Source organism: Nomascus leucogenys, chromosome 22a (assembly GCF_006542625.1).
Source record: "Nomascus leucogenys isolate Asia chromosome 22a, Asia_NLE_v1, whole genome shotgun sequence".
Taxonomy (NCBI): Eukaryota; Metazoa; Chordata; class Mammalia; order Primates; family Hylobatidae; genus Nomascus; species Nomascus leucogenys.
In genome coordinates, this window is record NC_044402.1 from 116,564,735 (window position 1) to 116,589,186 (window position 24,452).

General features: G+C 44.0%; 1 protein-coding gene across 3 annotated transcripts in view; it reads right to left on the bottom strand.

The window, feature by feature from the left end:
• Positions 1-24,134, bottom strand: part of MREG (melanoregulin) — a 72,224-nt gene extending 48,090 nt beyond the window's left edge. The window contains exons 1-2 of one of the 3 annotated variants that reach the window (XM_003254050.3): positions 23,749-24,134; positions 7,456-7,615 (exon numbers count right to left, since the gene is read on the bottom strand). In XM_003254050.3, the coding sequence (XP_003254098.2) occupies positions 7,456-7,615; positions 23,749-23,843 (255 nt within the window). In that variant the 5' untranslated portion in view covers positions 23,844-24,134. Of the gene's footprint in view, positions 1-7,455; positions 7,616-8,063; positions 8,098-23,748 lie in introns of those variants that run through there. The other 2 variants (XM_030802958.1, XM_030802957.1) reach the window with 2 other exon arrangements.
• Between the last annotated feature and the right edge of the window lie 318 nt (positions 24,135-24,452).

Genomic DNA, 24,452 nt, shown 5'->3' on the forward strand with positions numbered 1-24,452 from the left:
CTCTCTAGATTCCTCCTTTCTGGGCAGGGCATATCAAAGGCAGCAGCCCCAATCAGGGGCTTATAGATAAAACTCCCATCTCCCTGGGACAGAGCACCTGGGGGAAGGGGTGGCTGTGGGCACAGCTTCAGCAGACTTAAATGTTCCTGCCTGCTGGCTCTGAAGAGAGCAGTGGATCTCCCAGCACGGTGCTCAAGCTCTGCTAAGGGACAGACTGCCTCCTCAAGTGGGTCCGTGACCCCTATGCCTCCAGAACAGGAGACACCTCCCAGCAGGGGTCAACAGATACCTCATACAGGAGAGCTCCTGCTGGTATTGACAGGTGCCCCTCTGGGCAAAACTTCCAGAGGAACGAACAGGCAGCAATCTTTGCTGTTCTACAGACTCTGCTGGTGATACCCAGACAAACAGGGTCTGGAGTGGACCTCCAGCAAACTCCAGCAGACCTGCAGCAGAGAGGCCTGACTGTTAGAAGGAAAACTAACAAAGAGAAAGGAATAGCATCAACATGAACAAAAAGAGCATCCACATAGAAACCCCATCCGCAGGTCACCAATATCAAAGACCAAAGGTAGATAAATCCACGAAGATGAGGAAAACCAGTGCAAAAAGGCTGGAAAGTCCAAAAACCAGAATGCCTCTTCTCCTCCAAAGGATCACAACTGCTTGCCAGCAGGGAACAAAACTGGACAGAGAATGAGTTTGACAAATTGACAGACGTAGACCTCAAAAGGGGGTAATAACAAACTTCTCCAACCTAAAGGAGCATGTTCTAACCCAATGCAAGGAAGCTAAGAACCTTGAAAAAAAGGTTAGAGGAATTGCTAACTACAGTAGCCAGTTTGGAGAAGAACGTAGATGACCTAATGGAGCTGAAAACCACAGAAGAAGAACTTCATGAAGCATACACAAGTATCAATAGCCAAATCGATCAAGCGGAATAAAGGATATCAGAAATTGAAGATCAACTTAATGAAATAAAGCATGAAGACAAGATCAGAGAAAAAAGAATGAAAAGGAATGAAGAAAACCTCCAAGAAATATGGGACTATGTGAAAAGACCAAATCTACGTTTGTTTGGTGTACCTGAAAGTGATGGGGAGAATGGAACCAAGTTGGAAAATACTCTTCAGGATATTATCCAGGAGAACTTCCCCAACCAAGGCAAGACAGGCCAACATTCAAATTCAGGAAATACAGAGAACACCAAAAAGATACTCCTCGAGAAAAGCAGCTCCAAGACACATAATTGTAAGATTCACCAAGGTTGAAATGAAGGAAAAAATGTTAAGGGCAGCCAGAGAGAAACGTCGGGTTACCCACAAAGGGAAGCCCATCAGACTAAGCGGATCTCTCTGTAGAAACCCCACAAGCCAGAAGAGAGTGGGGGCCAATATTCAACATTCTTAAAGGAAAGAATTTTCAACCCAGAATTTCATATCCAGCCAAACTAAGCTTCATAAGTGAAGGAGAAATATAATCTTGAACAGACAAGCAAATACTGAGAGATTTTGTCACCTCCAGGCCTGCCTTATAAGAGCTCCTGAAGGAAGTACTAAATATGGAAAGGAAAAACCGGTACTAGCCACTGAAAAAACATACCAAATTGTAAAGACCATCAACACTATGAAGAAACTGCATCAACTAACAGGCAAAATAACCAGCTAGCGTCATAATGATGGGATCAAATTCACACAAAGCAATATTAACCTTAAATGTAAATAGGATAAATGCCCCAATTAAAAGACACAGACTGGCAAATGGGATAAAGAGTCAAGACCCATCAGTGTGCTATATTCAGGAGACCCATCTTACATGCAAAGACCCACATAGGCTCAAAATAAAGGGATGGAGGAATATTTACCAAGCAAATGGAAAGCAAAAACAGCAAGGATTGCAATCCTTGTCACTGATAAAATGGACTTTAAGCCAAAAAAGATCAAAAAAGACAAGGAAGGGCATTACATAATGGTAAAGGGATCAGCACAACAAAAAGAGCTAACTATCCTAAATATATGTGTATCCAATATAGGGGCACCCAGATTCATAAAGCAAGTTCCTAGAGGCATACAAAGAGACTTAGATTCCCACAAATAATAGTGGGAGACTTTAACACCCCACTGTCAATATTAGACAAATCAACAAGACAGAAAATTAACAAGGATATACAGGAGTTAAACTCAGCTCTGGAGCAAGCAGACCTAACAGACATCTACAGAACTCTCCACCCCAAATCAACAGAATATACATTCTTCTCAGCACCACATCACACTTATTCTAAAATTGACCACATAATTGGAAGTAAAACACTCCTCAGCAAATGCAAAAGGACAGAAATCATAACAGTCTCTCAGATCACAGTGCAATCAAATTAGAACTCAGGATTAAGAAACTCACTGAAAATCACACAACACATGGAAACTGAACAACCTGCTCTTTAATGACTACTGGGTAAATAACAAAATTAAGGCAGAGATAAATAAGTTCTTTGAAACCAATGCAAACAAAGACACAATGTACCAGAATCTCTGGCACTCAGCTAAAGCGGTATTTAGAGGGAAATTTATAGCACTAAATGTCCACAGGAGAAAGCAGGAAGGACCTAAAATTGACAACCTAACATCCCAATTAAAAGAACTAGAGAAGCAAGAGCAAACAAATTCAAAAGCTAGCAGAAGACAAGAAATCACTAAGATCAGAGCAGAGCTGAAGGAGTTAGAGACACAAAAAAAAACCCTTAAAAAAATCAATGAATCCGGGAGCTAGTTTTTTGAAAAGATTAACAAAATAGGTAGACCACTAGCAAGACTAATAAAGAAGAAAAGAGAGATGAATCAAATAGATGCAATAAAAAATGATAAAGGGGAGATAACCACCAATCCCACAGAAATACAAACTACCCATCAGAGAATACTATAAACACCTCTATGCAAAGAAACTAGAAAATCTAAAAGAAATGGATAAATTCCTGGACACACACACCCTCCTAAGACTAAACCAGGAAGAACTCAAATCCCTGAATAGACCAATAACAAGTTCTGAAATTGAGGCAGTAATTAATAGCCTACCAACCAAAAAAAGCCCAGGACCAGACAGATTCACAGCCGAATTCTACCAGAGGTACAAAGAGGAGCTGGTACCATTCCTTCTGAAACTATTCCAAATAATATAAAAAGAGGGACTCTGCCCTAACTCATTTTATGAGGCCAGCCTCATCCTGATACCAAAACCTGGCAGAGACACAACAAAAAAAGAAAATTTCAGGCCAATATCCCTGATGAACATCAACGTGAAAATCCTCAATAAAATACTGGCAAACTGAATCCAGCAGCACATCAAAAAGCTTATCCACCACAATCAAGTCAGCTTCATCCCTGGGATGCAAGGCTGGTTCAACATATGCAAATCAATAAATGTAATCCATCATATAAACAGAACCAAAGACAAAAACCACATGATTATCTCAATAGACGCAGAAAAGGCCTTTGATAACATTCAACACCCTTTCATGCTAAAAACTCAATAAACTAGGTATTGATGGAATGTATCTCAAAATAATTGATGGAACATATCTCAAAACAGCTGTTTATGACAAACCCACAGCCAATATCACACTGAATGGGCAAAAGCTGGAAGCATTTCCTTTGAAAACCGGCACAAGACAAGCATGCCCTCTCTCACCATTCCTATTCAACATGGTATTGGAAGTTCTGGCCAGGGCAATCAGGCAAGAGAAAGAAATAAAGGTATTCAAATAGGAAGAGAGGAAGTCAAATTGTCTCTGTTTGCAGATGACATAATGGTATATTTAGAAAACCCCATTGTCTCAGCCCAAAATCTCCTTAAGCTAATAAGCAACTTCAGCAAAGTCTCAGGATACAAAATCAATGTGCAAAAATCACAAGCATTCCTAAACACCAATAATAGACAAACAGAGAGCCAAATCATAAATGAACTCCCATTCACAATTGCTAGAAAGAGAATTTAATACCTAGGAATACAACTTACAAGGGATGTGAAGGACCTCATCAAGGAGAACTACAAACGACTGCTCAAGGAAATAAGAGAGGACACAAATGGAAAAACATTCCATGCTCATGGATAGGAAAAATCAATATGGTGAAAATGGCCATACTGCCCAAAGAAATTTATAGATTCAATGCTATCCCCATCAAGCAACCACTGACTTTCTTCACAGAATTAGAAAAAACTACTTTAAATTTCTTATGGAACCAAAAAACAGCCTGTATAGCCAAGACAATCCTAAGCAAAAAGAACAAAGCTGGAGGCACCATGCTATGCTACCTGACTTCAAACTATACTACAAGGCTACAGTAACCGAAACAGCACGGTACTAGTACCAAAGCAGATACATAGACCAATGGAACAGAACAGAGGCCTCAGAAATAATGCCACACATCTACAACCATCTGATCTTTGACAAACCTGACAAAAACAAGCAATGGGGAAAGGATTCCCTATTTAATAAATGGTGTTGGGAAAACTGGCTAGCCATATGCAGAAAACTGAAACTGGACCCCTTCCTTACACCTTATACAAAAATTAACTCAAGATGGATTAAAGACTTAAACATAAGACCTAAAACCATAAAAACCCTAGAAGAAAACTTAGGCAATACCATTCAGGACATAGGCATGGGCAAAGACTTCATGAATAAAACACCAAAAGCAATGGCAACAAAAGTCAAAATTGACAAATGGGATTAAACTAAAGAGCTTCTGCACAGAAAAAGAAACTATCATCAGAGTGAACAGGCAGCCTACAGAATGATAGAAAATTTTTGCAATCTATCCATCTGACAAAGGGCTAATATCCAGAATCTACAAGAAACTTAAATAAATTTATGAGAAAGAAAACAAACAACCCCATCAAAAAGTGGGCAAAGGATATGAACAGACACTTCTAAAAAGAAGACATTTATGTGGCCCACAAACATATGAAAAAAAGCTCATCATCACTGGTCATTAGAGAAATGCAAATCAAAACCACAATGAGATATCATCTCATGCCAGTTAGAATGGCTATCATTAAAAAGTCAGGAAACAACAGTTGCTGGAGAGGATGTGGAGAAATAGGAACACTTTTACACTGTTGGTGGGAGTGTAAATTAGTTCAACCATTGTGGGAGACAGTGTGGTGATTCCTCAAGGATCTAGAACAAGAAATACCATTTTACCCAGCAATCCCATTATTGGGTATATACCCAAAGGATTATAAATCATTCTACTATAAAGACACATGCACATGTATGTTTATTGCAACACTGTTCACAAAAGCAAAGATTTGGAACCAACCCAAATGCCCATCAATGATAGACTGCATAAAGAAAATGTGACACATATACACCATGGAATACTATGCAGCCATAAAAATGGATGAGTTCATGTCCTTTGCAGGGACATGAATGAAGCTGAAAACCATCATTCTCAGCAAACTAACACAGGAACAGAAAACCAAACACCACATGTTCTCACTCATAAGTGGGAGTTGAAAAATGAGAACACAGGGACACAGGGAGGGGAACATCACACACCTGGGCCTGTCAGGGGGTGGGGGCCTAGGGGAGGGATAGCATTAGGAGAAATGCCTAATGTAGATGACAGGTTGATGGGTGAGCAAACCACCATGGCACGTGCATACCTGTGTAAACTGCACATTCTGCAGATGAATCCCAGAACTTAAAGTATAATTTTTAAAAAAAGATGGAGAAGAGGGAGAAGGGGAAGAAGAAGGAGAGGAAGAGGAAGAAGAAGAAAAGAAGGAGGGGGAGGAGGAGGAGGAAGCTTCTGGAAGACCCATCACACCAAGCCCAAGGACCAGCACAAAAAAGACACATGGGCCACTTTAGAAGCTGTGCTTTTCAAGAGGGCTTTGTCGTTCATGTTCCTCTGCTGTCTTTTGAAAAGTAAAGATAAGCGGGAAGAAAGGCGGGAGCTCCTCCAGGGAGAACTGGCAAATTCAGCTTCAAATACCTTTTCCAGCCCCTTTCACATTTGCATGGGGCCCTGGTGAGAGAGAGAGACAGAAAAAGAGAAAGAGAGAGAGAGACACTATACATTATTTCCATATTGCTGTTATTGCTTTGGGCAGAGTCAGGGAAGAAGAGGAAGAAAAGAGAAGAACTGACTCTGTTTTCAACCAGCAGAAACCTTAACTGGTTAATATAATACAGGAGTGTGAGAATTTGTTCTTTCCACTAAAGAGAAAACGAGGCCACGCATTGCCAATTATATGCTCAGAAAGGGCAGCCAGGCGGTGCAGTTCTTGGCAGCAGCAGGATTTATGACTTGTCTTCAGCGTTGCCCATCACAGAGGGGATTTTGCTGGGGACATGGGCAGCCAGAGGTAGTAGGTGCTTGGTCACTAGTGGGATGCTACACAGCAGCCACTGAAGGAGTCCCAGTCCACCCTGCCTCGGGCCTCAAGAGCAGAGGCAACTGCCGGCCCTTCCCCCATCCTGTGATTCGCATCTCTAACCCCTCCAAAGCATCCAAGTCACATCAGAATAAAAGGACCGGGACACATGGCGCTTCTAAAAGTTATCACCTCCTGCTAAAATATGTTTTTTGGGGAAAAAAAATAGTTAGCAATTACCAAAAATAAAGAAACCTCGATAAGGAAAAAACAAGCTCCACAGCACCTCCACCTGCCCCTGGCCGCCAACGTACACACTAAACCCAACTATAAGTTTCCCTACCCTGCTCATTTCCTCTATACAAAGAAGCATGGAGTGTATATTTAATACAGGTTTCTCCTCAGAGGTAGCTGATGAACACAGAAGTCAGGAAACCTAACTCAAACGTGACTTTTCAAAGAAAGGAGAAAAAAAGTATGATCCTCTTTGCTGTTTTTTACAGAGTTCTCTCCTTTTTAATATTCTGGTGTTCTTAAATCAATCACTTTGGATTTAGAGTTATTGTGAGGGTTCAAGCCTAATCACAAGAAGTATCTCAAATATATAGTGGATCCACTGCTGTCTGATCAATATGCACAATTTAAGGACCTTTAAAGAGGGAAAAAAAACTAATTCAGGCTTCACTAATTCAAAATTAGTGATAATGCAAAGTACCCTTCAAACTTCAGTCTGAATCAAGTAAGTGTGGCTTACTAAACAACTAGAAAGATTAGAGATGGACGGTTTAAGCCATTTAAGATGACAAACTATCTTCATACTCTTCAACAGCATTGCCTTGCATGTAATTTGTGCCATTAAGGTAGGAATTAGAAATGAGCCTTATCTCTATATCAAGCAGGTCAATCAAGACTAGCTATAATTAGCAACCAGTAATAATATATGCTGCTAAAATACCTGCCCTTCATTTCAAACATTTCATCCTTCATTCTTTTTGTTATTTCAAGGGGATCTTCTCAGGAATTACTATTTTTTACTACATAGCATCATCTGCGCACAGCAAGACGTCAAAACGTGCTCACCTCTGAGTCTTTGGCCTGCTGATTACGAATGACTATCAAATTGTACAGGGTTCTGTCGTCATCTGCCTCTGTGTGGGACACATCATGGGGCATACTCCATAAATTCTTCTCATCATCCCTCACCAGAGTTGCTCCAAATGAGGAATATGGATTGTTATCACTGTTGTATAAAAAAAGGAAAGATTGGGGTTTTATAATATATATAAAATGGTATATATCGTATGCATGCAACATACAATACCAATTAAAACTTATACTATGTCATATATAAATATATTGTCAAAAAGGTCTGAATTGTCTTTAATAATTAAGCACAACACAACAGAGCAGTAAAAACAGACCAAAAATACAAATAAATCACTTTAAAAAAAACAGAGAACAGATGTACCTGAGCAGAGGTAATTACTACAGTTAAATATGAAATTCAGCACCAAGTACCCCAGAAGCTAAGACAACAAAGGAAATTCTTTTTTTTTTTTTTTTTTTTTCTTTGAGGCAGAGTCTCGCTTCATCACCCAGCATCACCCAGGCTAGAGTGCAGTGGCACGACTTCAGCTCGCTACAGCCTCCACCTCTCAGGTTCAAGTGATTCTCCTGCCTCAGCCTACCGAGTAGCTGGGATTACAGGTGCCTGCCACCATGCCCGGCTAATTCTTGTATTTTTCATAAAGACAGGGTTTTGCCGTGTTGGTCAGGCTGGTCTTGAACTCTTGGCCTCAAGTGATCTGTCCACCTCGGCCTCTCAAAGTGCTGGGATTATAGGTGTGAGCCACCGCGCCCAGCCAGGAATAGAATTCTTGTGTGATTAAAAGAAGAAAACGATTAACATGAAGGGGTGAACATTTGACTGGCTCTGAGTTCAAGGAAGCATAGTAAACTTGGAGTACAATGATATATAATAGCTATCAAATTCCTTATGCCAGGAAAATTAAGTAATAAACATGCATACCCAGAGACTTTCAATAAACAAGGCAGAATGTTGAGTGAGAATTTCAGTTGTCCCGTTCTGTACATTTGTTTTATGATTTATGCCTTATAAGGTGGTACCTGGGTGTGGACTTACAGAGAAGATTAGTGACAGAGCATCACATCTGCGGCATGCCTGCACACAGCCCCAGTTAACTTCTGTAACCCCCAGTTGACTTCTGTGGGAAGGACAGGTAGGGGTCATACAGAAGCTATTCACTTCATCTAGTAATATGTATAAAGCACTGACCACATGCTAATCACAGGGCTCAATAAAATTGTGAGCAAAATAGACATCATCCCTGTCCTTGGACCTCACTAGAGTCTAGCATGGGAAACACATTAATGAATGATCACGTGACTATAAAATAAAAATTGTGTTAAGTGCCATTAAGTGGGAGCTCAGGAGGCCATGAGAACATATGCAAGCTGCTAAGAGAAAATCCTCATGAAGGCGGGCGTCAGGTAGGCGTCATGAAGAAGAGGTGCTGGACCTTTAAGTGGAAAAGCAAGAACAGAGTTGCAGGCAGGGGAAACAGCATCTTCAAAGGCCTGGGGTGGAAGGAAACAGGAAATGTTAAGATGTCAATATGGGATGCTCAGAAGTTGGCACTAAGGAAATCTTGCAACAGGAAGCAAAGTGCCAGTCCCCAGATTGGGGTTCAGCAGCAGGAACCCACCCAGCTAGGGAGGGGCTCCAGCCCTAGAGTGATGAGGTACAGGTCAGACTGCCAATCACAGCCTCAAATTTTGGAAGACAGGGCCGGGCACAGTGGCTCACGCCTGTGATCCCAACACTTTGGGAGGCTGAGGCAGGTGGATCACCTGAGGTCAGGAGTTCAAGACCAGCATGGCCAACATGGCAAAACCCCATCTCTACTAAAAATACAAAAATTAGCCAGGTGTGGTGACACATGCCTGTAATCCCAGCTACTCGGGAGGCTGAGGCAGGAAAATCGCTTGAACCAGGGAGGCAGAGGTTGCAGTGAGCTGAGATCGCGCCATTGCACTCCAGTCTGGGCGATAAGAGCAAAACTCCATCTCACAAAATAATAATAATAATAATAATAATAATAATTGGGACAATAACCAGGGCCCACTTACAAAAACTAGGGCAAAAGGTGGGGACAGAATCTTGGAACCAAGGCCAGCAGGAGGCCAGCTACCTGAATCAGCATGGGGTTTACAGACTGAATGTTCAACAGTGCTCCTGAAATCCTTGTGGCTGCAGGTCACAAGTTTAGGGTCTAGAACTGAACAAAGTACCTGGCTGTATGGGGAAAGGTGCAGATAATGGGAAATCAGACACAGCTCAAGCACACTATGCTCAGAACCACGCTGTTTTTACTGATTGATACCACAAAAGCTAGAACACAGGCAGCCCCACAGCCTGACTCTTCCTAAGAATGATGAACCAGTGAAAGAGGAGGAAAATGATGCCTTTGGGCCCTGCCCATGTGAACTTTTATGAGTATGTCAAATTCATTCATTTCATTCATTCCATTGTTTGTTTATTCGACAAATGTGGAATAAATGCCTGCTGTATACTGAGTACTGGGCTGGGTGCCATGGGCACATGAAGATAAATAGGACATTGTCACTGCCCTTAACATTAATGCAATGAGATCAGTACATTTTTTTTAAAAAAAGTATACACAGATTGTTGTAGGAACAAACAGGAAGAAGTGATATGTTATGTATGCTGAGAAGGAAGTTCAAGAACTAACCAGACCTGAGGACTGAATTAGGCTTCCACCAGGAAGAGAAACAAGGGCAGAGTTATTCCCTGTAGAAGGATCAGCTCAAGCCAAAACAGTATATGGAGGCTTCAGGAGCCCACGGGGTTGGGGAATCAAAGTATTCCTGCATGACTGCAGCACGTGGTGCGTGGAGCAAGGAAAATGGAGGGACATGAAGAAGAAAAGGTAATGTGGGGTCAGACTAAAAGTAGTACTGGCGTCCAAGCTTCATTCTGTGAACTGCAACATTATCAACAGGATTTTGAGCCATGTCAGGTCTGGATTTTAAAGAAATAACTCTGGGTGAAGGAAGAACAAGAAGATGGCTTAGGAGGGTGTCACAATCAACTGTCACACGGGGGTAGGTATAATTTTCAAGCCATGCTCTTTGAGGTCCTGGTGTCAGGGGGCCTTGGGACCACAGTGGGGCAGGAGTAGAGAAAGAGATGGGCAGGGCTTCTCTGGAAGAGATAGAAAGAAGCCCACGAACCAACCACAACTAGAGCAACTTCTCCATTCAAATAGTCTTTGTTAGAGCTACAAGGAAGATTGTTTGAGGTACAGGAAAAATGGGGTTCTACTGCTAAACAAACACATAATTTTGAACATTCTGATATTATGATTCAGATAAAAGTAAGTGAGGCTGAGAGCAAGGGAAATAGCAGTGAGAGTGGAAATGAGGACTGATTCCAGCAGCATCAGAGAGGGGGTGACAGCAGCCCATGGTGGGAGGCACAGAGGTACCAGCAAAGGTGATGCCTTTAACTGCAACACATGCAGCAGAAGCCAAGGCTGACATTATGAGCCTGCAAGATGTTCAGGGAGATGTCAGGGATCTGGGTTTAGGAGCGAGGACAGGGCAAAGATCTAGATGTGGGAGCAATACACAGAATTTCATGGCATCACAGAAGCAGATCAGAGAATCAGAAGAATGGTCTTAGGGGATTAGGAGAGGGAAGAGAATAGGTGAGTCAAGAAAGAGAGATCAGGCAGGACAAAGAGGAATTCCAAAGAGCAGGTGGACACCAGGGAAGTGTCAATAACATGAAAGATGCTGACTCCAATTTCTTTCTGCAGCCAATGATATGCAACCACTGCATAATATATTCAGGGCTTGAGCCAAGGGCTCCTGCATTCCACCCCTCACGTTACACAAGCATCTAAGGTAAGAAGGATGGGTGGCATTGGCCCACTTTGCAGATAGGGACAAGAATACTGCAGTGCTTGACTTCTTCTGGGCCAGGCAGCCAGCTGACAGTCCCCCAACATGAGTTCCTGGGTGGGGATCTCAGAGCAGCCACTGTCATATAACTCAACATCCAAATGCTGTGACAGAGATGCACTCACAGTGAAGCAGCTCAGATAATGACTACCTGTGTGGATGCTCCCTGTACAAACCAGCAGATTCCCCTGTGGCTTGTCCCCAGGATGCACTCTCCTTGAGTCACCCAGACCTGGCACAGAGCTTCCACCGAGAGCTGCAACCATGGCTTCCAACATCACAATAACTGCACCTCCGGAGCAATGAAACCCTGGTACTTCTCCTGACATCGGTCTTCCATCTTCCCCCCAATGTGTTTCATTTCTATGTCTTGTCTCCTCAACAGGTGGGTCAGTTCCTATAGGGCAGGGGTTGTGTCCAGTATTTCTTCTACATTTCTACATTTCTTCCCCACATCACATAGCAGGGTCCTAGGACACAGCAGTTGCCTTAAAAGTACTTGTTGAATGCAACAAACTGTGCTGTGATCCCAATCTGCTGAAGGAAATCCCAGACATAAGTCATGGTTACTGCCTTTTAAAAATTTCTCTAAAGCAGGAGCTTTAGAAAGGAGCCAGTATGTGCCTGAAAAATCAGTAAAAATAACATTAGACCATGAATAATCTAGCCACCTTTTACTTTACTAAGCCACAATTTATTTTTCCTATTTTAAAATGACGATCTCAGCTGCCTCCCTGGCCAATTCCCAACCCTCTCACAACCTCTGTCTCTCTGTCCCTCCTCTCTCTAGCTGTCTCTGTCTCTCTTTCCTCTCTCTTGCTCTCTCACTATCACTTCTTTTCCTCTTTCTTTATTTCTCCTCTCCTCTCTCTAGCTGTCACTGCATCTCTGTCTTTCCTCTTTTTCTCGCCTATCACATCCATCCACATACATACATGCATGACTTCAGCCAGCATAAAACACTAGTCTCTCATCTTTAATCTATAAGCCCAAGTAAAGCTCTATAGGAAGGTCAACCTCAGCCTGTTTAGAAGTATCCATGTCTCCAGAAGGTGAGTGCCTCCTGGGTTCTCACCATATCTAGCCCTGCCCTAATTAGAAGCAGTGTTCCCCTAACAGGACTCCAACTCTGCCTAGCCACTGATGTTCACGGGATGATGTAAATCAGGAAAGAGAACCAACCGCTGTGCCCCTGGACCGGCAATGCCTCCCAGCAGTGGTATTCTCTGCGACCTCCTGGGCCCTCCCCAGCAGGATCTGACCTGCTCGTGGCTACGAAGCAGCCTCCTCCACTCTGCCCACTCCCTCTCCAGACCCAGACCTGGCTCCTGCTAAGTTCTTATTCAGTAATTACAAGGTTTCTTTGGGGCATAGCAAAGGTGGGGTGCCACTGTTAAATAAATAAACAAAGAACTTTTTTCAAAATACTGGTGAAAATGCACAGGGGCTGTGAGCTCATTCAGCAGTGTCAGAAGCATCTGTGAGAGTTGGCCTGGCTCACCAGATCCTGGGTCCCGTTTTCTGGTCCTGCCCCTTTCACTCCTGCACAGCCACCAGGTCAAGGTATCAAGCCACATTGTTTTAAAACTTTTAACGCTTTGGATAGAGAACCTAGAACAGAGAGAAGCCTACAGCAAATGGCATAAAGAGAAGCAACTTTGGAACCTCTATGTATCCCAGACCATGAAGGGCTCTGGGGCCTGTGTCAAGAGAATTTAATTCAAATGCCCAGGGGTCTGGGCCTGAAAACCCCTGGGAAGACAGATGGGGGGAAACAGACCATAAGTCAGAAGCTTCCCTTTCTCTCCCTTCCCCATATCATGAGTTCCAAAAGGCTCTAAAGAAAGTGAGAGTGGTTGTTCTTCCCCTAGCCACCATCTGCTGATGATAAATATTTTATTAACATCAGGCATTTGAGAGGTGGCTCTGATGTTACATACTAAGCTGCTTTTACTCTCAAAAGGTAGGGTAAGAAAAGTCTCAGATTTCACCCTTAATCCCACCCAGGGGCTCAAGACCCAATCAATCCAGTCTTTTCTTTCAATATGATCTATAGCTAAAAAAGAGACAAAGGTTTGTAAGAACTAACTTCTGCCTGGGGATATGGCTGCAAAGTGCTAGTCAGCACTGAAGCTGTTTACCAAGAGTTCCTCAGGATTCCTCACCACTAACAAGGGCTGCATGTAAAAGACCTTAGAGGGCTCCACAAAATACAGTGCACACAGGCTGGCTGCCGACACCAGCAGTGCCAGTGACTTTACTGCTCTCCCCACAGGCCATGTGGCAGTGGCCACTAGCTTAAGACTGAAACTCTGAAAACAGCAAAGAAAGAAAATCTCCAGTCAACAGCAATCAATGGTCCAGTAAAACAGGCTGCCAGGTCCATGCCCTTGACACTCACAGACTTTTAGTCTGATTTCCTGCTAGGAAGTCGCTGGCCTGCTACCCGCCTGGCTTCAAGACCTTTCCCTTCTTCCCTCTATTGAGACTTCCCTGGGATGGAGCGGGTGAACCAAAGATCTCCCTCTCCATCCTCGCCTTGCTTCCCTCCTCGCTCTCCTTCTTTGTCTTTCCTTCAGTCCCTCCTTTCTCCCTTTCCTCTTTTCTTTTTCTTTCTTCCCCCTCTCTCTTCCTCTCCTTTCTTTGTTTCTCTTTCTCCCTCTCCTTCTCTTTCTCTCTTCTCTCTTTCTCTCCCTCTCCTCCTCTTTTTCCTTCTCTCTCATTCTCTCTTTCCTTCTCTCTCTCTTTTCTCTCTTTCTTTCTATCTCACCTTCCTTTGTTCTTTTCAATACTGGCTTTCTCTTACCTAGTTGATCCAGTGTTTAAATACGTCTTATCCCCAAGTTTATTTCTTATTTTTTTAATTTATTTTTTATTTTTTGAGACAGAGTCTTGCTCTGTTGCCCAAGCTGGGGTGTGGTGGGGCGATTGTTCCATTGGTTCCGGCGCTTTCCTCAGCACTCGCCACCTACACTCATGACCTCCTTCAATCCCAGAGATGTGACCTGCCTCAGTGTGAAGGAAGAAAAGCCCTGGGCTTCCCTTTCCTGGCCTCCCACTCTGATGTGCTCCTACCATTTGGGCTTTCTATTCTCACGCTGAGGCAGAGCCCCATATGATGCTGCTTCACACATCTGTGCCCTGCATTCAAGACTTGAAGACGGTCCTGACAGGCACCCTGTGAAGCAAACACTGTTATGTCATCCAGCTGAGGAAACACGAGGGCTCAGGAAGAAGACCCAGGCCTTGGTGTCTCCTCTGCTTTCATTCACACCTGGTCACTTCATCTAGTGCCATGCCTTTAAACATCATCTACCTGAGGAAGATTCCCGAATCAGAATCCCCAGCTCAGTACTCTCTCCCAAATTTCAAATTTCCCATCTCCGCTGGGATGTCTCACAGACAACACAACCTCAGTGTGGTCCCGACCAAGCACCTGATCTTCCCACTAAACCCATCCACAGGCTCCCCACTCAGATGATGGCAACTCCATCCTTCCCATTGCTCAGGCCAAGACCCTTGATGGCATCCCCCACTCCCTCATCCCCCATATCCTATCCATCAGAAAATCCTATTGGCTCCACATTCAAAAAATATCCACCTCTACCACTACACCCTGAGCCAAGGCTTCTTATGTTTTGCATAAGAATTTCTACAGTTGTCTTTTTTACCTAGCTATTTCTTTCTATTCTTAACACAACAGCCAAAGTGATCCTTTTAATATGTAAATGAGATCATGTCATCCCTCAGCTCAAAACCTGCCAGTAGCTAACCCATTTGGCCTAGAGGATAAGCCAAAGTCCTGCAGTGGTCCACAAGCCTGCAGTGACAGTCCGACCACCCCTGCCCTCTTCAGTTCCCTGAACCCATTAGTCAAGTCACACTCAGACCTCAGGGCCCTTGCACTGGCTGATCTCCATCTGCCTAGAATGTTTTTCTCCTGACAGCCACGTCCTCACTCCTCCCTCTCCTTCAAGTCTTTGTTTAAACACCACCTCCTCAACAAGGCCTGCTCTGACCAACCTATTTAAAATTGCAAACATGCTCCCTCCCTTGCTCTACTTTGGTTTCCTACACACTTATTTATCTCCTAGTTTACTTATTATGTTTACTGTTTATTGTGCTCCCCAACACTACCACCACCACCACTAGAACAAAAGCCATGAGGACAGGGATCTGTATCTATTTTGCTCAGTGATGTATCGCACGTGCCTAAAACAGTGCCTGACAGGAGAATCACTTGAACCCGGGAGGCGGAGGTTGCAGTGAGCACAGATCATGCCAATGCACTCCAGCCTAAATGACAGAGTTAGACTCTGCCTCAAAAAAAAAAAAAAAAAAAAGTGCCTGGCACATAGTAAATGCTCAATAAATATTTGCTGAACCAATGCACTCTTGTTTCCCAAGTTCACAAGGCTGTAAACTGTAGAGATGAGTATGACTCTGTGCCTTCAAGCTCACAGACAAGCTCCTAACATTTTTTTTTAGCTGTTTAAATTTATGAAAACTGGCCTTACAGTCTTGTGGGAGGAAGCAGATGATAAGCACATATGTTTATGTCAAGTGACATTCAGGACTATAAAGAAATACGTAGTGAGTAAGGGACACAGTGAAAGGTGGGGCACTGTTTTAAGAGAGTGGTCAGGGAAGAATGTTCTGATAAAATGACTTTGAGCAGGGATCTAAATAAAGTGAAGGAGTTATCCACACAGAAAACTAGAGAAAGAGTCTTCAAGGCAGGGCAGGCAGGATGTGCAAAGGCCCTGAGGCAGGGGTGTGGGTGGTATATTTGAGGAACCAGGGGGAGGCCAGTATGACTGAGGGATGAATAATTAATTTCACCTTATACGCTGACTTTAAACCATACTTAATAGCCCCAAACTGGAAACCACCCAAAAGTCCACAAACAGTAGAATAGGGGAACAAAATGGAATACACTCTAAAGCAATAAGAACCATGAACAAGGCTACACACAACAACACGGAGGAATCTCACAAAGCTCCACCAACAAAGTGAGTTCTATGAGAATACACAGTTTGATCCCGTTTATGCAAAGTTTAAAGGCAGGCAAAACAAAAGTACATCTTTAAAGTGCACACATAGGTGGGAAAGCTAGAAGTCTAGCTATGATCAAGGAGAAGATAAGGGGCTGGCAATAGCTGTCTCTTGCCATGGGAGGTGGTTACAAGAGTATTCACTTTCTAGTTATTCTTTTTTTTTTTTTTTTTTTTTTTTGAGACAGGGTGTAGCTCTGTCACCCAGGCTGGAGTGCAGTGGCACAGACTTGGCTCACTGCAGCCTCTGCCTCCCAGCTTCAAGTGATTCTTCTTCCTCAGCCTCCAGAGTAGCTGGGATTATAAGTGTCGCCACCACACCAAGCTAATCTTTTTGTATTTTGAGTAGACAAAGGGTTTCACCATGTTGGCCAGGTTGGTCTCGAACTCCTGACCTCAAGTGATGCACCCGCCTCGGCCTCCCAAAGTGCTGGGATTACAGGCATGAGCCAACCGCGCCCAGCCTGTAGTTATTCTTTATACTGAACGTATTTGTGTATGGTTTTTTGTCTGTAATATCACACATTGGAACACAAGGTTTTAAAAGATTTTTGTAAAAAAAAAAAAGCTAAGTAAGAGCCAATTCAGGACAGTGTCAAACAGTCCAGGGGTTCTTTATTTGCACACTATGTCACCAAAATTATTTCCTAAAAGGGCACAAAAGAATAGAGTGCATGGTATATAACTGTCACAAAACAAAGATTTATTAACCAGACTAAAATGACTTCAGTTGCTAACAGAATAAACTATTTTACCCAGCATTTAAGCAGAGTTTACTTTTTAAACATAGGTGGTGTAGTCATAAGATCACTTCAAGATTCTAGAGAATAAAAAGTTCCAGGAAACTCTCACATGATGTGTAGGAGAAAGAAATTTCATCTTCTCAGGAACTTCCAATGGCACTGAGACTGACTAATGCAAGTCACAAAAAGAGAAGAGGGATGCTGTGGCTTTCCGGGGAAGAAAACCTTTAAAAGTCATCCTTGTGAATTTTGGACAGCTAACTTCTTATAAAGAGCATGCCTCCTACTCATTGGACCTAAAGCCCAGTCCCTGGGACAGCACTCATGCACCTCTGGCCCTCCCCTATCACTCCCCTGTCTTTCAAGAAGGCAAAAGTGCCAGCCTTGCAATGGGAATCTTCCAGCCAGGGCACTTTCCTCCAGTAAAAACCCTTTGTGCCCCTGCAGAAACTTCCTGTGAATCATTGTCTGGCCCCAGAGCTACTGGCTTTGCAAACTGCAGGTTTCTGCAGGAAGCCACAGATGAGGTGTGCTAATCTTCCCAATCTGCTCAGAGACCTGGCTCCGGAAAACCCAATAGTATGTGGTGGGAAAAAAAGTCAGGCCATCTGGGCCCCGGTCTGAGAAATCTCACTGACATAAACATACTCGTCAACACTTTCTAAAAGCCCTTCCAACGGGGAGAAGACGATTCGGTCAGCTCCAAGGTCATGTGAGTCCACACTGTAAAATGAAAAACTCTACAAATGTAAAAGATTATTATACTTCTAGAGTTGGTGGTGATTCCCTTTTACATGTTGTGAGCCCTCCCTTACCCCCACCCTTCTTTCCCACTGGCACCTGGTTTCCCTAGCCTGGATGCAGGAAAAGGCCCAGTGTTTCTGGACCCCGGGCTATAACAATTCAGGCAAAGATTCAAACTCCAAACACAACTTCTAACACACACCACATAAGCAGCTAGTTCCACACCTCTCTGCGCACCAGAAGGGCTCTGCTGTTTCTATGGCATTGAAATCTACTAGCATATGAATCCCAGTTCAACCACATGTGCCTCTAAGCAAGTTACTGAAGTTCTCTGTGTCTCAGTTTCCTCAGTGGCCAAGTGGGGATGGTGGACATAATTACAGCCAATCCTCATTATTTGCAGATTCTGCATTTGCAAATTTGCCCACTCATCAAAATTTACCTGTAACCCCAAAATCAATACCAGTGATGTTTCCAAGGCCATTCGTGAACATGCTTAGAGTGGCAAAAAATTTAGAGTTGCCTGAGACGCACAGCCCCAGCCGAGGTCAAAAGGCAAGACTCAGGCTTCTTGGTTCAGCTCTCAGATTGGAAACAAGCGTCCTTTTTGTGATCACTTAGCAACATTTTATTTATTTATGTATTTATTTATTTAGAGATGGAGTCTCGCTCTGTCACCCAGGCTGGAGTGCAGTGTCTCAGTCTTGGTTCACTGCAACCTCCGCCTCCCAGGTTCGAATGATTCTCCTGCCTCAGCCTCCAGAGTAGCTGGGATTGCAGGCATGTGCCACCACGCCCAGCTAATTTTTGTATTTTTAGTAGAAACAGGGTTTCACCACGTTGGCCAGGCTGTTCTCATACTGCTGACCTCAAGTGATCCACCTGCCTTGGTCTCCCGAAGTGCTGGGATTACAGGTGTGAGCCACCGCACTCAACCCCCACTTAGCGGCATTTTTTTTTTTTTTGCATTTTTGTACTTTTAGCTGGCAATTTCACTGTTTAGAATATCTCCCAAAGTGTAGTGCTGAAGTGCTAACATACATGTTGGATAAGCTTCACTCCAACCTGAGATATAGGGTGTTGGCCGTGAGTTCAATGTTGATAGATCAACAATATATATTAAATAAGGTGTCTTTAGGCAGAAACACATAAAACAAAGTTATGTATTGATTGGTTGACAGGGATCTAATCCTGCCATCGGCTCACAGGAACCTAACCCTGTATTTCCCCTAAGAACAACGGTTCAGTATTCACTAATTCAGTGTTCAAGTGACTTTACAGAACCTAACTACCACAGACAACAAGAATCAGCTGTGCTTCATAGGGCTATGGTGGGGATTTCATTAACAGATATAGAAGAAACGGTTTAGTTTGAGTCACGCTGCTTGGGGCAGAGACTGAGTTGAGGAGGAAAGCGTCTCTGATGGGGAAGTTCATCTTCCCTGCCCTCATGCTCCTGATCCTGTACAGATTGGGCTTAGTGCTTGTGACAGACTAGGCACTGTTGTAAATGCTTTGTATCTGTGGGCCATTCAGGAAAATTCAGTTTGTTTTGAATTTGGCCCACACCCGAAGGCCCTGATCAATTCCTTTTTAGAATGATCCTTTGTGTGGGCACAAAACAGTCATCTAGAGCAAACTGAGATTTTATTTTACTTTTCCCTCCCAGGAATTCAGGCACTGTAGAAAAATAAAACAGTGACGTCTGTCCATTCATTGCCTGCAGAGGGCATCAAGTTTGTTATCATGAATGGAAGCTGCAGGTGGGCATCGAGATGAACAAGGAGCAAAACAGATTTGGAAGCTCATTATATGGTCCACTTGGGTGGCTTAAGAGAGAGCCACACATAAAATCATAGCTATCGTTGTTCATTCTTTCCATTTCTTCTTTTGCTGTTGAAAAATCAGACAGATTGTAATGATGTTTGATTATCAGTTAACAGCTAATAGAAATTAGAGAGTAACAATTGTACTTCCCTGAAAAAGTTCAAAGCAAATCTTGTGAAAGATCCCTCGGTGCATGACATTCACTCCACAGCCAGCTTCTCTGTGTTCTGATTCAGCATCTCCCAGGCCTCTGATGTCTGTATTAGATCATACATGGCAGTAGGCTCCATGGTGCCAGAAGACCTGAGCATCTTTCTCCTTAAAGGTGACTGCAGCTGTGCCTCCAGGAACACAAACATGCTCAGGAGAATCACATGTTCAAGCAATTCTCCTGCCTCAGCCTCCCAAGTAGCCAGGATTACAGGTGCCCGCCACCACACCTGGCTAATTTTTTTTATTTTTAATAGAGACGGGGTTCACCATGTTGGCCAGCCTGGTCTCAAACTCCTGACCTCAGGTGATCCGCCTGCCTCGCCCTCCCAAAGTGCTGGGATTACAGGTGTGACCCACTGCACCTGGCCTCAGGTAGATTTTTATATGGCAAGAGCATGCTCCTATCACTGATGGAAGAAAGCCATGCTACAAAAGTGAAATAATTACCAATGCTTTGGGCTCACACATCTTTCCAAAAGTACTCTGTAATGGGCTGAATAGTTTCCCCCCAAAAGATATGTCCAAGTCTTAATCCCCAGTCGCTATAATTATGACCTTATTTGAAAACAAGGTCTTTGCAGATGTAATTAAGTCAAGGATCTTGAGATGAAATCATCCTAGGTTTTAGGGCAGACCCTAAATCCAATCACTGGTGTCCTCATAAGAGAAAAGAGAGGGACGGAGATTTGAAACACAGAGGAGAGACACATCAAAGATGAAGGGAGGCAAAGACTGAAGCTGTGTGGCCACAAGCCAAGGAACACTGGAAGCGACCAGAAACTGGAATCAGTGAAAAATGATTCTCCCCTAGACCCTTTGGAAGGACCGTGGCCTGGCTGAAACATTGATTTCAGACTTTTGGCTTCTAGAACTGTGAAAGAATAGATTTCTCTTTTTTTTTTTTTTTTTTTTTGAGATGGAGTCTCGCTGTGTCACCCAGGCTGGAGTGCAGAGGCACCATCTCGGCTCACTGCAAGCTCCGCCTCCCGGGTTCACGCCATTCTCCTGCCTCAGCCTCCTGAGTAGCTGGGACTACAGGCACCCACCACCACACCCGGCTAATTTTTTGTATTTTTAGTAGAGACAGGGTTTCACTAAAGAGATGGGGTTTCATCCTGGTTAGCCAGGATGGTCTTGATCTCCTGACCTCGTGATCCGCCTGCCTCGGCCTCCCAAAGTGCTGGGATTATAGTCGTGAGCCACCGCGCCCGGCAGATTTCTCTTGTTTTAAAAGCCACCACGTTTATGGGAAGTGGTGGTGGCAACCACAGAAAACCAGTGATTACATACTCCAAGTATTTCTTTTAATTAATAAGATGAAATTTTAAACCAAAAGTCACTCACTATTTTACAGACAAATGATCAATGATCGGCCGGGCGCAGTGGCTCACGCCTGTAATCCCAGCACTTTGGGGAGACCGAGGCAGGCAGATCATGAGGTCAGGAGATCGAGACCACCATCCTGGATAACACGGTGAAACCCCGTCTCTACTAAAAATACAAAAAATTAGCCGGGTGCAGTGGCCGGCACCTGTAGCCCCAGCTACTCGGGAGGCTGAGGCAGGAGAATGGCGTCAACCCAGGAGGCGGAGCTTGCAGTGAGCCGACATCATGCCACTGCACTCCAGCCTGGGCAACAGAGCAAGACTTCGTCTCAAAAAAAAATACATAGAGATGATTGTTCCTCAACTTTGTGAATATACTAAAAACTACTGAATTGCATACTTTAAAAAAAATGTTTAAATCAACTAAAAAAAAGTTTTCAGATCCAATCTTCAGATGCCTCGTATAGGAAAGAACCTGCAGGTACCCATATACACACACGCCACTGCTCCACGTATCCATTAATAAGCTGTTCTTCCCAAATATTTTTATAAGGAAATGGTGCCAGAATGTCACTAAACCACATGAGACCAGTCCACTCATACCCACATGCTCAGAATAACAATGATAATTAATAACTACAATTTATTGAGTGTTAACGATGTGTCACACTCTATACTAAGCACTTTATATGTATTATCTCCTTTCATCTCTCACGGCAACCCTTTGAAGTATGTATTAGTATCATCCCCATTTTACAGATGATGAAATTGAGGCACAAATAATTTTAATAACTTGTGCCAGGTTACCCAGTTGGGTGAGCAGACTCATTCCAGGCAACCTGATTCACAAGCCCTATGCTATTCCGCTCCAATTGACCATGGGGCTTCTTAAAATCACATGCAAAATTCACTGACTTGTATTCACTGGATAGAAGCCAAGACAGGAGAGGGTCTAGATTTTAAAACAACCAGAACTATTAACTGAAACAGCAATCCTGGACAGAAAACTGGAAATACTCAAGCCCCTGAGGTTGAAACTAAGCTCAAATCTGTATTTCACCTTACTAAGAGCCCTGACAAGTTCAGCGTATAACCTAAGCATAAAATTGTAGATTGTAGTTACCCACTACCTATTAGATTAGAGATAGATTATTCCATTTCTCCCTACGCACAATAATCTAAAAATCTAAGTGGGAGTGCCACTGACAAGAGCAATCAAAAACACTGTGTATTGTGTGTATGACTTTATATATATAATATACATGAGTTACATGTTTATATACATGTGTGCTTACCAAACAGCGAGGAGTAGATGGTAATTTCTAAGTCCTACATCCTAGAAGAGGAAGATGGATAAGGGCAAAGTAATCAAAGAAGATTGCTTGAGAAGGCCTTGAAAACAGCTTTTGGGAAGGGGGAGCAAGGATAAAGGTCACCACCTGAGGGAGGGTTGGAGCGAATGAGTGGATTATTCCCACGGCCGCAAGGAGTGTACACTGTTTAATGTACTGGAAAATCAGAGTGGACAGGCAGGAAGGGGTTATGTAAGATCTCCAAAGTCAAGGGGGTGTTTGGACTTGATAGAGTAAGAAAAGGTAAACCATTCCTTAGAAAAAGTTGTGCAAGCTGTATTACGTGAGTTTCATACTTCAAAAGAAACCCTGGCTTTAGTATTTGCTTACTCAACCCTGGAATTCCACCTGAAATACTGTTTCCTAATTCCATTTTAAATATTCTGTTTCTGTCATGTCTACCCCTGAGGCATGACCTAGTCCAGCCTCAATTTCAGCAAACTCAGGATAGAAAATCATTGCTTAAAATCACAGCCCTGAACAAAACTGGGCTGGTATGGTCTCTTCACAAAGCCTCTTAGCTTATTGCTAATGAGCATTACATTTCCTCACACTTCATAGCTTAACCTGTAATGAATCAACATCCTAGTGAATAGGCTGCCCCTTGATTAAACAAGCATTTTTTTCATGTGAAAAGTATTCCCTTGTACTCAGTCACTGGAATCGTCTTCTTTGGGTAATAAAATTGAATGAGAAATAGACAACTTTTTTGCTGAGTGGCACAGAAATCCACAGTCGCCCGTTTCACTGTAGTATACCGATCAAATACCCAGTCACAGTTGTATTTTATCAGACCCCTATGGAAACTTCTGATCAACTTCTCTCCCTTAATTCCCTGCCCAGGCAGGACACCCGAATTCTCCGCACTTTACACAGACATCCAGCTGGGTCTCGGGTGTCTCCGAAGATTTGTGCTTTTCGGCAAAAATCTTACTCAAGGAACAAACCCAAAACATCCCATAAGGAACCAAGTGGCTGAGATGGCGCCTCCGCGTGCCCTTCCAGCAAGCCCACCTCCCCAACTCACACAAGCACACAGGTGTCCACGCTCTCGGCGCCCGGCTGCAGCCCAGGTAAGCCCAGATCCCGGCCCGGGCGGCGCACTCACCTGACGAGGGGCTCCTTCTCAGGCAGGGCGCTCTCCTCCAGGCACTCGCACCGGCAGCAGCAGCACACGGTCCTCAGCCAGTCCCTCAGCCCCATGGAGAGCGAGGGCCCCCACCGGCGCCGGGAGCCTGGGACCGAGTCGCCGCGGCGAGCGATCGAGGCCGGGGCGCGGCCACCGGGCTGGCGTCCAGGTGCGGTGACAGCGGTAGCCCGGGCGTCGCCGGCTGGTCCGCGCGCATCACGCCGCGGCCGGGGACGCGGGCGAGGGCTGCAGGCCGCGCGCCCTCCTCTACTTGCGTTTTGTTTGGGGCGTGAGTTTTCTTGGGGCTTTTTTCCTCCTCTTTTAATTCCCCGAGCGCAATTTGGGGCGCATGCGTCCCCGAGACGCCCCGCTGCCGCCCTCTAAGGGGGAAGTAGGGACTCCAGCCAGTCCTCAAAATCCCAGGGCACCGGAGGCTGGCAGCCGGGCTGGGGGAGGGCGGGGAGGGGAAAGCCCTGGAGCCACAGAGCACGAGGTTGGGCTGAATCTATTCATACCTTTTATTGGCTTCAATGCGCGAGGAAATTAAAGATCCTCCCCCACCCCCACACGCCTTCAAAGCAGAGTTTTGGGCATGTTTTTGATGTCAGCTCCACACAGAGTAAAAGTTACCAAATGAGCATGGATTGATGCATATCGACGTAGGGGTTTTTTTTAATAATATA